This window comes from Quercus robur, chromosome 7, assembly GCF_932294415.1.
Source record: "Quercus robur chromosome 7, dhQueRobu3.1, whole genome shotgun sequence".
NCBI lineage: Eukaryota > Viridiplantae > Streptophyta > Magnoliopsida > Fagales > Fagaceae > Quercus > Quercus robur.
The window spans coordinates 15,166,868-15,182,147 of record NC_065540.1 but is presented as its reverse complement, the minus strand read 5'-3'; the positions used below and the strand labels follow the sequence as shown (position 1 = coordinate 15,182,147).

The 15,280-nt window shown below is 44.3% G+C and overlaps 1 protein-coding gene across 1 annotated transcript in view; it reads left to right on the top strand.

Annotated features, from left to right (window-relative positions):
- Positions 1-12,558, top strand: part of LOC126692442 (nudix hydrolase 15, mitochondrial-like) — a 40,564-nt gene extending 28,006 nt beyond the window's left edge. The window contains exon 4 of the mRNA XM_050388055.1: positions 11,959-12,558. Coding sequence (XP_050244012.1) covers positions 11,959-12,180 — 222 coding nt within the window. The 3' untranslated portion in view covers positions 12,181-12,558. The remainder of the gene's footprint in view (positions 1-11,958) is intronic.
- Positions 12,559-15,280: the final 2,722 nt, after the last annotated feature.

Below are 15,280 nucleotides of genomic sequence, written 5' to 3'. Positions count from 1 at the left end.
TCGTCTCCAGAAGATTGACTTTTACCCTTCTTATAATCAGACTTGCGCTTAGACTGCAAAGAAAATCACCACTCGTCAGCAAAGATAGAAAAATGAATGCAACAAAAAAAAAAAAAAAGAGAAGAAGGAAAATAGTCTTGCCCTTCTCTCTCTCTCTACAGATTCTCTGGAAGTCTTTTGCTTACTACGAGTACGCCCAGAGGGTCCTAAAGGAGGCTGGGATACCAAACCAGAGGATCCTAAAGAACCATGGACTGAAGCAGTCACAGGAACCTGGGGAAAAGAAGACTCTACCTTGGTCTTCTTCCGGGTCCTTGAAACTAAAGGTTCCTTGACATCCTTGCCTTCGTGAGATGCCAAGTGTGCTTGAGATTTCCCCGTTTTCCTTCTTTTTGCTTCAGAGCCTATCTCCACACCCCCTGCACTTTCGCCAACATCAGCAGCTTTCATTTTCTTCAACTTAACATCCTTACCTTTAGTAGTAGCAGCACTAATTGTCTCTGTTGCACCCTTTTTGATGGGTACCCCAGAGGAGGTACCAATGATAAGACTATCACCCAGCCAGGCCTCAGGAAGATCCTGTCCATAAGTCACCCAACCTCCCCTGGAGGAATGCCACTCTGCGAACCCAGTCTTGCTGCTTGCAGCAGCAGAAACAATCCCAGCAGTAGGAAGGGATAAACGTCTATTAGCTGTCGGAGCAGAAACAATGCTAGAGTTCGGGACTTCCCGAATTGTACCGGTGCCAACATAGTCAACAAAAGATTTCTGTACTCTTCTCCAATAACCGGTATAGCCACTGGAAGCAAAGACTCCTCTCTGGGAGTTAGGCACCACGAACTGGGGGCTCCTCCGAAACCAATAAGAAAAGGCCTACAGCCTCAAGAAAGGATCCAAGGAAGGAAGGGATGGCACCACATCCTTGAAAACTGGCGGGATATCTTGATCAAAACCAAACTGTCGAAGCACCCGGTGTGCTGAATAATGAGTGTACTTTGGGCCACTTGAAGAAGGCACGGGAAGCCAGGAGGGGCTAATGCAGGCAAGATAAGCCAGACTGCCCTCATCGCCACGGCGCAAGTCGAAGGTATTACCTGTTGAAGATAAAAAAGAAGACAACACAGAATCACACGCAAAGCCAGGACCAAACTCACGAGGGGATCTCCAACATAAGCTCCCTGCTTGGTCAAACAACTCCACAAGGTTGAGGCCACCACCTTTTAAGCTAATCCAACGGAAAATAATGGGAAAGGCGTCAGTAGAATTGCCACAAAGACCCTTCACTATGTCGGGGGATCCTTGGAACTTGTCCTTCACAAACTTCAAATTTCTACACTTAGCCAAGGTAGCTGCGGAACGATCCCACATGAAAATCTGAAGAATGGCACAGTGAAGGGATGAAGTAATCACATAGCAGGAGTCACCCTCAGCCTCATCTCCGTGAAGCTGGTCCATTTGAGAATAAACGTGACCCAAAAACAGAGGGGCCAAAGGATATTGGGTACCTCGAGCCAATTTGATTGCCAACGGAAAAAGTGAAGATTTGACTCCATACCCAGGGAACTCACTAAACAAAAATTTACTAAGCCAGAAGGCCAGGAAACCGGCCCACCTCACTTCTTTATCCTTTTCACGAGAGAGGGTCATCACCCATCTCCCCATCCTAGCCGGCTTACCACCAGGAGAGGCGGAGCGACCACCAAAATGACCAAATAATTTCTCTTCTACCACAAGATCCTCACTAGAAAGATCAATATCAAAGGGATTCTCTTCACCAAACACCGGGAGGAGGAAGTTATTAACCACGTCCTCCAAGGTGATTGTCAATTCACTAGTAGAAAAGAAAAAAGTATGAAGGGAAGGACACCAACGACGTACCAGATGCCTGAGCCCTTTGGCGTCTCTGAAACCCTCAAGGTTTCTGGAAATAGCCACTGTCTTTAGGATGCCGGCGCGCTCCAAACGACCCACAAACTCAGCATCAGACAGTTCCTTGTCTACCCATATGGGCCAACCCTGTATCTTCCCCGCCACAAAATCGAAGAAAATAGGAACCGCCTCTCGGATTCCTTGTCTGATCTGGAGATCAAAAATCTCTCTAGGGTCAGGAACCTGGGCGGAACCGGCGAAACCCGCTTGGCCAGAAAATAGCCAAACGTGAGGGGATGGAGGAGCCTCACCATGAGAAATATGAGGAAAAAATAAGCTGGGAGCATACCAAGGATCCCGTAGAGGAAAGGCTGGACGCTCAACAACCTCATGAGAATCGCTTGGAGCAGAACCAGAAGAACCTTCACCCTCAGAAGGACTGGGAGTACGCTCTCTCCTTTTCCGAGAAGAAGAAGAAGCCATGGAAACTCACACTGTGAGAAGGAAAGAAATTGAAGGTGCAAAAAAGGGAAGACCAGAGTAACGGAGAAGAAGAGAAAAGAAAGAGAAAACACAGAGAGCGAAATAACCCAGAGAAGCAAAGTGATAAGATGAAACGGCTACAATAAAGGCGCAAATAGCAGTTAGGGAAAACAGTTTATGAAAAGACGCGCCAGTTGCCAAAGAATTTAATTTGAAGTAGGAATTACAGCAGTTATTAATGAGGAGTAACGGGAAACGAGGAAAGTGGGTAGAGGAGTTTCACCTCAAATACCCAACTGCCATGTCCCGTATAAAGAGGAAGCTGCGAAAGAATAAAGGAATACAACACGCAAAAAAAAAAGAGAAAGAGAGGTGACTAGAAGCAGCAGAAAAGAGCCGGGATCCCAGGTAAATAGGAAGGGAACCCAGTAGAAGTTGAAAAGGGGGATACCACAAAAACCTAAGGAAACCTAAATCACTCACGCGTGGGCTTCAGGCAACCCACGAGCTCGGGGGGCTAAATGTTGAGGTCTAAAAAATTCACAGTAAAATAAGCCCAAGAAAGAATAAGCTAAGCCCAAGAACGAGTAAGTTAAGCCCAGAAGAAGAAAAAAAAAAAGAGAAGAGACCAAGTCTAAAGGGATTATACAAAAGGCCCTGAGGATCCCGAAGCCCAGAAAAGGAAAAGCAACCAAAGAAGAAAAAGAGAGAACATCACAGCAAAATACAAGGCGCAAGGATCCTCGGGCACCATCAACAAGCGCGAAGAAAAAAGAAGATCAGGACAGATCGATAGAAAGAAAAACAAAGAAAAAAACAAAAGGACGCAAGCGACCCTTCATGGCACAGACAGAAAAGGCGTCGGGGAACCAAAACAAGGAAGAAGAATGTTAACAAAAGCGATTTCAAAAGAGCAGAACAGGATTCCGCCCAAATAGGAAAGAAACGGAAAAGTAAAAGACACCAGAAGTGAGGATGCCGAGAAGGGCATACCTCAGCACGCCCCAAAGAGGATGGCCAACCAGAAGCTTTCAAAGGAACCAGAACTAAGAGAAGGAAAGAATGAGTGAAAACGGAAAAGGGGACTTACCGAGATGATGAAGACAGAACGAACTCTGTTTGCAAAAGACCAAAACAGGGGAACCAACGGTTCCCCAAGACGCCCAGAAAACTCCACTATAAAAGGAGAGGATGGGTTGTGAAGAAGGCAGCGAGAAAAAGGGAAAAGAAACACAATAGAAAGAAGAGATTCTCTAGAAAATTATCAGAAAGTTTAGGCAGAAAGAAAATATCAAGGGAAAACAAATACTGCTTCCCGATATCCTGTAAAAGCAACTATGGCACATACTCGGATCCAACGAGAATCAAACTTCGCAAGTTTTGAAGGCTGAAATAGCCATTCAAGGCTGCAATTTTTGAGCTTGATTGGACCTTGTATCACGTCCTAGTAAGCTTGTTGTGATCGAATAGATAATGTTTTAATTAAATATTGTTCCCGGGATCCCCACAGTACTTCTCTTTTATTGTCTTGCTAATCCTGCTTTTTTCTTTTTTCTGAGCTTACGTTGTTAATTTCTGGCACTCCTCGATATCCCTGTTTGTCATCTTTTTTGTCAGGAGCATTTCTCTGTATTCACTTGATTCTTAAACAGCCATTTAGCTGCGGTGAGTCAAGGCCCAGTCCACCAAATCCCCTCTTTCTTTTTCATTCAGGCTCGGGATCCTTGGGCCTGAGTATCCCGAAAAAGACACTCTCACAGGTTTTTATTAGGATTTGGTTTAACCGAGAATTGTGCTTTCGTCCTTATAGATTTGATTGTAAGGTTCTCACCTGCTCGATGACATTGATCGAGCCGAGGGTCAGGTTTCTGTCCTTAGGATTTATTCGTAAGGCTTTCACCTGCTCGACGATATTGATCGAGCCGAGGGTCAGGTTTCTGTCCTTAGGATTTATTTGTAAGGTTTTCACCTGCTCGGCGATATTGATCGAGCCGAGGGTCAGGTTTCTGTCCTTAGGATTTATTTGTAAGGTTTTCACCTGCTCGGCGATATTGATCGAGCCGAGGGTCAAGTTTCTGTCCTTAGGATTTATTTGTAAGGTTTTCACCTGCTCGGCGATATTGATCGAGCCGAGGGTCAAGTTTCTGTCCTTAGGATTTATTTGTAAGGTTTTCACCTGCTCGGCGATATTGATCGAGCCGAGGGTCAGGTTTCCGTCCTTAGGCTTTATTGGCGATTCTCTTGGCGTGGTTACAGGGTCAAAAAACAGCACAGACAAAAAAGTTCATCATGCTCTTAATCTTAATAGAATACAAGTTTTGGCTTACATCGATGGTTACGCGTAGAATTTCTTCAGGTTGTTGGCGTTTCATGGTCGGGGGAGCGGCCTCTCGTCCAGGTCCTCCAAGTAGTAGGCCCCTGCACCTGCGACGGCTGTGACTCTGTATGGTCCCTCCCAACTCTGAGCAAGCTTCCCTGCAGCCATGTCCCGCATGCCCCCCACTACCCTTCTTAACACTAATTCCCCGGCACTGAATTCCCTGGTCTTTACATTTCGGTTGTACCTTTGCGCCAGCTTCTGCTGATACTCGGCAAGACGTACGGTCGCGGCCTCCCTGCATTCTTCTAGCCAATCCAAATGCTCCATCATAAGGTCGGCGTTCTGTACGGGGTCAAACCCGGCGACCCGTGCACTGCATAAGCTCACCTCGGTTGGTATCACCGTTTCTGCTCCGTATGCCAGAGAAAATGGGGTTTCCCCCGTGGATCTCCTGGGGGTCGTGCGGTAGGCCCATAATACACTGGGTAGTTCTTCTGCCCATCTTCCTTTCGCTCCATCCAACCTTCTCTTGAGCCCGTTCAAAATAGTCTTGTTTACTGCTTCAGCTTGGCCGTTGCTCTGGGGGTATGCCGGGGTTGAATACTTGTTCTTGATGCCGAGCTCGCTGCAAAAAGTCCGAAAAGCGTTGCTGTCGAACTGTAGCCCGTTGTCTGTCACTAGTGAATTCGGCACCCCAAACCTTGTAACTATGTTTTTCCACACAAATTTTTTCACGTCAGTATCCCGGATATTGGCCAAGGCTTCAGCTTCAGCCCACTTTGTGAAGTAATCCACAGCCACCAGTACAAAACGGCGGTTCCCCGTTGCTCGGGGGAATGGCCCGAGGATGTCAAGCCCCCATTGTGCAAATGGCCACGGGCTGCTGACAGGATTTAGATGTCTTGCCGGCTGATGGATCATTGGGGCGTGCTTTTGACATTGTTCGCAACTCCGAACGTATTCGGCGGCGTCCTTCTGCATCTGTGGCCACCAAAACCCCTGCGTCATTGCTCTGTGTGCTAAAGATCGTCCCCCAGCATGCCCGCCGCATACTCCTTCATGCAGCTCGGTTAGAAGCTCCTTGACTCTTTCAGGATGCAGGCACAAAAGGTAAGGGCCCGCGAAGGACCTTCTGTACAACTTTCGGTCCGAAGACAACCAGTACCTGGGAGCCATTCGTCGAATCTTGTTGGCCTCGGACTCATCCTCTGGAACTTTATCTTCGGAGAGAAAGTCTATGATTGGGTTCATTCAGCATGGTCCGGCCACCGCCACCTGCGCAACCTCTACTCCGGCCTGGTCGAGAGCAGTCTTCACACAGATGCTTGGCTCCCTTACAAGTTCAATTGTGATAAGCCTCGGGGTGTCCTCGGTAGCCGATGAGGCTAACGTGGCAAGGGAGTCAGCATGCCTGTTTTGTGACCGGGCTACCTGGATATCTTTACCATTCCAAACTGACCGATAATTTGCTTTGCCGTACTTAGATATGCTTTCATTCGGGGATCCCGAGCCTCGAAGTCCCCAGTGACCTGATAAACAACTAGCCGAGAGTTCGAGTAGATTTCCACGTCCTTGGCGCCCAGATGCCATACTGCCCTCAGTCCGGCCAACAGGGCTTCATATTCGGCTTCGTTGTTCGAGGCTTTGAACCCCAATCTGAAGGAGTGTTCCAGTCGCATACCTTCAGGGGTGACTATGACAATACCAGCCCCGGCCCCCATAGCATTTGACGCGCCGTCCACAAATAACTTCCACGGGCGAATCTCCGCACTACAGATTACCTTGCCTTCATTCTTAGGTGTAAATTCCGCGATGAAATCAGCGAGAACCTGCCCTTTCACCGAGCTTCTAGGTCGGTATCTTATGTCAAACGATCCCAACCGAGTCCCCCATTTAGCAATCCGTACTGTGAAATCGGATCTCTTCAACAGTGACTGCAATGGATACTCGGTGAGGACGAACACTGTGTGTGTCTGGAAGTAGTGTGGTAACTTCCTCGTGGCGTGTACCAAGGCCAAAACCAACTTTTCAAGAGGCAGGTACCTTGTCTCGGCATCGACCAAGGTCTTGCTCACGTAATACACCGGCATTTGCACTCCCTGGTCCCTTAGTAACACAGCACTTACGGCATGATTGGTGACTGTAAGGTACATAAACAGATCCTCCCCGGGTTCCGGGGCCGTCGACCTCGGCGCCTTTGCCAAATATTCCTTTAGTTCTCGAAAAGCTTCATCGCAGCTCTCGTCCCACTGAAACCCCTTCCACTTCTTCAGAAGTTGATAGAATGGCCGGCAGCGATCAGCAAACTTGGAGATGAATCGGTTCAGGGCGGCCAACATCCCGGTGAGCACTTGCACCTCCTTAGGATTGCTCGGTGGTTTGAGGCGATTGACGGCCTCTATTTGGTCGGGGTTAGCCTCTATTCCCCGAGTGGAGATCAGATAACCCAGGAACTTGCCAGCCCCCACTCCGAAAGTGCACTTTTCGGCATTGAGGCGCAGCCTGTGTCGCCGTAGTATCTCGAATACTCCCCGAAGGTCTTCAGTATGCAGCGACTCTTTTCTGCTTTTTACTACCATGTCGTCGATATAAACTTCAACCGTGCACACAATTTTTTCCCGGAACATCCTTGTCATCATACGCTGATAGGTGGCCCCGGCATTCTTCAATCCGAACGGCATGACCTCGTAGTGATAGTTTGCGTTCGGGGATATAAATGCTGTCTTCTCTCGGTCCTCGGGCGCCAAGGCAATCTGGTGGTAGCCTTGGAAGGCGTCCAGGAAACTCATTCTCGGGTGCCCGTACGTGGCATCCACTAGCTGATCAATCTTGGGCATCGGGAATGGATCCTTGGGACACGCTCTGTTTAAATCGGTGAAGTCCACGCAAACTCTCCATTTACCGCTCTTCTTCTTTACTACGACAGTGTTTGCTAGCCATCTCGGGAAGAATATTTCTTTTATGACCCCGGCTTCCTTCAGTCGCTGGACCTCCAGGTTTACTGCATCGACGTGTTCCTTTGATGCTCTTCTCGGCCTCTGCTTTTTCGGGGGAAACGATGGGTCCACATTGAGTTTGTGAACAATGAACTCGGGGTCTACACCGGGCACTTCATACGGGTTCCACGCGAAGACATCTATGTTCTGCAATAGGAACAACAACATCTCTACCCTTTCCCGGTCATTCATGCTTGTACCTATCTGGAAGTATTTGTCACTATCTGGGAGAATTCTTACCTTCAGCACCTCCTCGGCAACGTCCGCCCCATTTTCCTGGGGTATCTGTAATTGCTATGCAGTCTCTTTCTCGGGGTGCTCAGCTTGGCCGAGCTGTTCCTTTTCCCACTGGACCGCGGCTACGAGGCATTGCTTCGCCACCTGTTGATTCCCCCTTACCTCCACAACTCCGTTCTCAGTAGGAAATTTCACTTTCACGTGAAGGGTGGATGGAACAGCCCCCATGGCGTGAATCCACGGTCTCCCCAGGATTGCGGTGTAAGGTGCGTATGATCGGACTACTATGAACGTAACTACAACTTCCTTGCCCTCCATGTCCACTGGGAGAGAGATTTGCCCCTCGGGAATCACAATTCTCCCGTCAAACGAGACCAATGGCGTGTTATACTTCGCCAAATCCTGGGTTTTTAACCCGAGCCCTTCGAAGAGGTCCGGGTACATAACGTCAGCCCCACTACCCTGATCAATCATCACCCTCTTCACCAAGAATCCGCCTATCCGGGCTGTCACCACCAAAGCGTCGTCGTGAGGTTGGATGGTTCCTTCGAAATCATCTTCTCCGAACGAGATGTCTAGCCGTCCAACTTTCTTTTGCCTCTTGGATGATTCTCCCTCCGCGCAAGCCACTGTCATCACCATCCTTGCCGCTGCTGCCCCTCTCGGTGCGGCATGAATGACGTTGATTACCCTAAAGGGTGGTGGAAGGGGATTCCTTTTCTGTTGGGTGCCCTGCTCAGTCTCCCGGTCAGTGGAATCTGCTACAAACTCTTTCAGGTGCCCTGCCTTCACTAACTGCCCGAGATGATCTTTCAATACCCTACACTGCTCGGTGGTGTGCCCCTTGTCCCTGTGATAGGTGCAGTATAGGTTTTGGTTCCTCCGAGATGGGTCGCCCCCCATTTTGTTCGGCCATCTGAAGAATGGCTCGTTCCTTATCCGTTCCAGTATCTTGTGCACGGGCTCTTTAAACAACACATTAACCCCTTCGATCTGCGCCTCTGGTTCCTGCATTCTGAAGTCCCTTTTCGGCTTTGGCGGCAAGATGCTTTGCCGAGATCTCCCCGTAAAAGGGGCTTTCCCCCTGCTTTGCAGCCGGTCATCCTCCAGGCGTTTGTACTCCTCTATGCGTCTCATCAGTTGCCTCATATCCTCCGGGGGTCTTCTTGTCAGCGACTCCCGCAGTTCAAAATCCTCGGGGAGCCCCATCCTGAAGGTGCTAGCCGCAATTTTCTCGTTTCCCCCACCAATCTCATTGTAAAGTTCCCAGTATCGGCTGGCATAACTCCGAAGGGTTTCCCCGACCCTCATTTTCATGGAAAGCAACGCGTCGACCGGTTGTTGCACTCGGCTGCATGTTACGAACCTGCTGCCAAACTCCTGAATCAGCTAGAACCTTTCCGCAACCCATTGAACCATCTCAGTGCGGTAGAACCGAGACTAGAGGGGAATACTTTACACATCAATGCATCGTTGTGCGCATGCAAAGACATCATGTGGATGTAATGACTGACATACTTCACGGGGTCTGTCCTCCCCTCATAGGAATTGAATGGTGGACGCGTGAATCTGCTCGGCATGGGTGCCCGTTCAATCTCATCAGAGAATGGAGACCGGGCTGCCATCCGCAAGGCCCTGCTCATGGCGTCCATCGCGGCGTTGTGGTGCCGCCGCTCCTCTGGCGACTCTGACCCTTGGTTATCATATCCATGCGACCGGGAACGGTCCCGTCTACGACGCGTCTCCCGGGAGTGACGACGTGACTCTTGAGAACGTGATCGGTCTCGGTGTTGTTGCGTAACAGATCGGCTGGAACCTTCCTTGCCACGGTTCCTCCTGGGTTGGGGGTTGTGGTTCCTTTCGTGGCGCCGACCCCTTGCTTCCAGCTCCAAGTCCATTACCAATCTGCGTAACCGCTCCAGCTCCCGGTCTCTATCATCATGTTGCCGATGTGCTGAGACGCTTGAAATCGTCCGGTGTGTCTGGGCCGATCCTTCTCCCAATCCGGACCTTTCCTCTCCTCTTGGATGCTCCCTATCCTCCAGCCGTTTCTGCCTTCTCTTCCTCCACGTCGATCCCCGAGAAGATCCTGCAGAATTGCTCGGAACGTGCCCTCCTGAACGCTCCTCAGACATCTCCCTTGCTGGAGTCTCTCTCAAACCACAGCTTCGTAGGAGAGCCCCACGGTGGGCGCCAATTGTAAGAACCAAGTGCAAGACTTCTGGACCTTAGGTCACTTGGGCTCACAATTTATTTGTAGTGGGCTTAAGTATTTCCTACAATGGGTCGTTCTCGGCAGAGAGACTCCAAGTAACACCCAGTTAGTACCCTCTACTTGACTGTTTTCCCTCAATTTTTCTGAACCCCTTCCTCTCTCAACTTTTTTCTATTTATAGCCAAGGTTAGTGGGGAGATCATGATTACAGTCACCGTTAGTGCTACTGAAGGTCCAGTATTATCTGGTTAAAGTGGTTGTTTAGGTGAAAGGGCGGAGCAGCATTTATGATCTTGGAACTTGGTTCCATTTTCACCGATTATGTTCGGCAACTCACGTTCCCGTGCATATCATGACCTTCCCGGATATGACTCATGCGCTCTACCGGGAAAGATTAACCGGTCAACCCCGGGAACTTAATACCCAAAACTTGTTTTTACTCTAAGGCAGTTTCAAGAAGGGCATAAGGTAACTGGAACTTTCTACTGGGCCTGCGCCCAAGGCCGGTATGGGCTTGGGCCCGGGGCCTAGATGGGTCTGGGCCCAAGGCCAATATGGGCTTTGCAAGCTCGGTGCCGTACAGGTCTAATTCTTGAATATATAGCATAGGCTTTAAACCTCTTTAACTCACACTCATTTTCCAATGTGGGATTTACCATATTCGGGAAGAGGGGAGAAGGTCTTAAAGAAACTTACAGTGGTGTATATCCAAAAGGGTCTAATTCTTGAATATATAGTATAGGTTTTAAACCTCTTTAACTCACACTCATTTTCCAATGTGGGATCTACCCATTGTTTTTTCTTTTGAGAATACTAAATATTTTTAACACTCTCTCTCTCTCTCTCACATACCCATTGAAGAGTGTATATAGCAAAATAACCCTAGGGTTATAGTAGTATAGGTAGGAATGTAGGATTCATTTTAATAGTTGAAAAAAATTAGGATCTTGAGGCTAGTTACTTTCTATTCAATGAGATAAACTTTCCAAATGTATGATTCCATAGTCCCAAGTGTTAATGGTGACTCAAACCTGAGCGCTAATGGCAAGGAGAACAAAGATCAACCACATGACCTCCACCTAGGATTGTTTACTTGGATTCCGAGTACAATCTAGACAAGGACATTCAATGGATTTGGACCTTGATTAGAATGATATGATAGGCTTGGGCTTGCATCCATATCTTTAAAACTATTCACTACATTAGAAACTTACTCCAACCAATTGCATGTAGATTCTCCACATGAAGCTAAAATGTTCCTCACACGTGTTCACATTCTTATACAAAGGGATTATAAATTTATAATTTTTTTAGAGTTATTAGGGTAATTTTATTGTGGAATTTTTTCAATTCTATTTTTCTGTAAAATGTGTGAATATAATTTTGGCGTGCACACACACATATATATAGACATTCATTAGTACAATACAATATTATTTTGTTTTTATTTATATATTATATTAATGATATGAATTTTTTTTTAGAATACTAAATATTTTTAACACACGCATAAAGAGAAGGAAAGTCTTAAAAAAACTTATAATGGTGTATATTCAAAATGACTTAACTTTTAGATACACAGCACACGAACTATGAAAAAAATTTAATACACTAATTACACAATAAATGAATAGATTTTAAAAATTCTAAATACTACACCAACCACCAAAATATCCAATTCCCACTAAAGCTTTTCTTTATGCATGAACGTGACCCCACCATGGGGGACTGTAGGTATGTGTGCTATCTATCTTAATGATGAGTACTTCATTGCCTTGATCACAAGCTGTAAATGTTGACTTTTATTTTACAAAATGTTGTATTCCTATGTTTTGTAGGAAGATAATCATAGATGTGAAGAAAGGGAGTGGATGGGTGAGAAATACAATCTTCATCTTTTTGATTTCAAATCAGAGCAAGGGGTTTTTCTCATATGGGGTTTAACAGCAAGCATTCTTATTCATGCCGCATCTGTAATCTACCAGCGGTCTCCATTTTTCAAAGGGCACCTCCTTGACTTTCAACAGTTGCAAAGATCACTGCATCATATTCTAGCATAACATGTACATATATGTGTTGCAGTATAATATGCATGTCACTTAAAAAGTGACACTGGAAATATAGTAAGCGAGAAGGTATTTCATACATAGTGTTAGATATATTATGACTCAAATCATGAATTGTAGGCTTATGTACCTGTAGAACAAACATATTAACCTCAGGTTAGTTTATAGTTAGCCTAGGGTTAGTCAAATATACTCTGAAATATAAATCCTATATTGAGTTCATTGTAACACAAGTACTTAATATAATATGTAGTTGTCAATGACTTTCTCATTGTGGACATAGGTCATTAGGTAGAACCACGTAAATCTTTGTGTGTGGTCAAACCAGTTAAACTTTTGTGTGTGCTTTTCTTTTTCATACTTATTTGCTCATCATCCAATCATCACACACAATCATACAACAACTTTCACAAATAAAATGTTTTCAAATTCACTTCCATAGCTTGTAGATCCAAGGGCGTAGCTAGGAATAATTACTTGGGGGGCCGGGTTGTAGTAGAGGTATATTAAAATATAATTCAACCAATTTTCATGTGATTCAAACCACGAAAATTGAAAACTACGACGATAATTTTTTGGTCCTTTGTATGGATACTCTATGTTTCTAGGTTGATATGGACCTGTTATGAGATAAGCAATTCGAATTTCATCTTGTTCGTTAATAGGAAATTCATATATTTATTTACATGATCCTGGATCATGGTCTATCCCTTTAGATTGAATTCTTGAACATTTGGAGGGACGCTCATCAGACATTGAAGTATCAACATATGTTTCTACAGATTACCTAAGTTTTGAATGACATACAACTTTTTCTTAAAAAATGCATTAATTTTTTGTCATTTGCTCATTATTTGGCACCTAATTTCAATCTCCCCCACCACCCCCCCCCCCAAAAAATCAAAAAAATGATAAACTAACTTGGAAGAGAGATATAATAAATTATCATATAAAATTCATTCTTACACAGTCTCATGGCCTTCACCCCACCCGGACCCACTCAAGGGACAAACAACACAAAAGCCAAAAAGGCTGAGTCATAGAGTCAGTGGGTCAAGAATAAAGAATCCAATAATAATAAACACAAAAACATAAAGTCAAATAAATATAAATTGCTTTACTGGCAAAAAATATCACATACACATACTTGATATTTCTATTATGCTATTTAGTATTTAGTTTTAGTTATAGAGAAAAAGAGAGAGAATTGAGATAAGAGTGACTGAATGAGATACCTTGAGGAATTGAGGTGAGGGCTTTAGGATTTGAGGTTAAGTGATGAAGGCTAGGTCAGCTCAGCGGCTAGTGGAGCTACAGTGTCACGGTGAGCTGGAGAGGCGTAACTGCATGACGTGAGGACTGAGAATTCAGGTAGCATGAATTGGGGCCGTCAAGCAGAGCGTAGAGCGTGATTGCGTGAAGACTAGGAATTTAGGCAGAGGTGTGAGGTGATGACTGAAGAGTTTGTTTTGTTTGATTAGGATTAGGGATTTCAAATTTGGGGTTGAGCTAGGCTGGAAGTGCCTTTAGGTTAGAGGAGAAGAATTTTGTATGATTAAGGATTTTGGGCTGGCTGGCTGGGTTGAATGTGGACAAATATTTTTATTTTATTTGAAGTTGTATTGGATTGGTTGTTGAAAATAATTTTTTTTTGGGGGGGGGGGGGGGGCAGATTTAATTCTTGGAGGGGCCCACGTCTTTTTTTAATATACTCTTAAGGGAAAATTTAAAAATTTTGGGGGGGCCAAAGTAGCTCCGCCCCTGTGTAGATCCAACTTAAATATGAAGTCTACACACTGTAAAAGAAACGATGCATATATTTATGGATGAGTTAATTTATTTCTCAAGTTTAGCCCTAATCACTCTCATAAGAAAATAATAATATATAGTTCATTGTAACAATTCTACCACATAATTATAATGTATCTGCAAGGAAATTTGCAAAGATAAAACGATTTTATGAGAAATAAATCAATTAACCATCGTTTGGTCCCTTCAAAATTTGACCAAATTGTTTAGAAATATAATTTAATCATGCAGTTTTCAACAACTCTTGCTGAAGAGAAGGCGTCTTTCTTAGCTAATTAAGGATTGAAATAGCATTATCTTTATCAAAAAAAAAAAAAAAAAATAGCATTATCTTGTATGGAAGAACATTCGACTAAAAATTGATTGTTAATAAAGTCAGTCAAAAGTATGAGCCGCATGGATGATAAGCAAACGTACAAATTTCCATTCCACATGTTCCGTAGTAGTATACTACCCGGGGAAACTGGTAACCCATCAACCAAAAGCAACTTCATTTATAAAGGCAATTATCATAATTAAAGGCAATTATTTAAACAATAAATATGAAAAATGGAATAGAAAACATAATTATCATTTATAAAGGCAATTATTTTCTCTCCGTAGGCATTTTTGGTAAAAAATTAAATAATGCATATGGAAAGTCTCAAATTTTCCACAAACCTATATTGTAGTCCAAAAGTCCTCCATTCAGGCTTGCTATTATGCCACCACATTGAATTGGATGAGAATATATGTATTTGTGAGAGTTGCTGAAATCATAAATACATCTGAATCATAAATACTTCTAAATCATAAATACATTTTTCTCTTTCCTTATATATTTATATATGTTCTCTTTTTATTACTATGGGCACGTTTAGTAGACTGTAATAGGCACTGTAATGTAATAGTTATTCCTATGGTTTAGCTATTCAATAGTTTAGTTATGTTTTTATTATAAGGAATAGTCATTCCTTATGAATAGCCATTCTTTAAAATGAGAAATAACTATTCCTCTCTAAAAGGGTTGTAATTGCTATTCCTTAGTAGATTTAATAATTTCTAACATTAATATATTTCTAAATAAATAAACTTTCCATATCCACCTAACAATTATGGAAATAAAAAATCATCAAAAAATAACTCATCTCTCTAAAATTTAAAATATATTATTTTCTAGGAAATATATTTGTATGAATGAGATATTTCTTAAAATAGATCATAAGTTTTATTCTAATGTTACAACTCACAACCAAACTAATGAATAGGTTTAGTTATTCCATTACAACACCTTTTATTCCTGGTA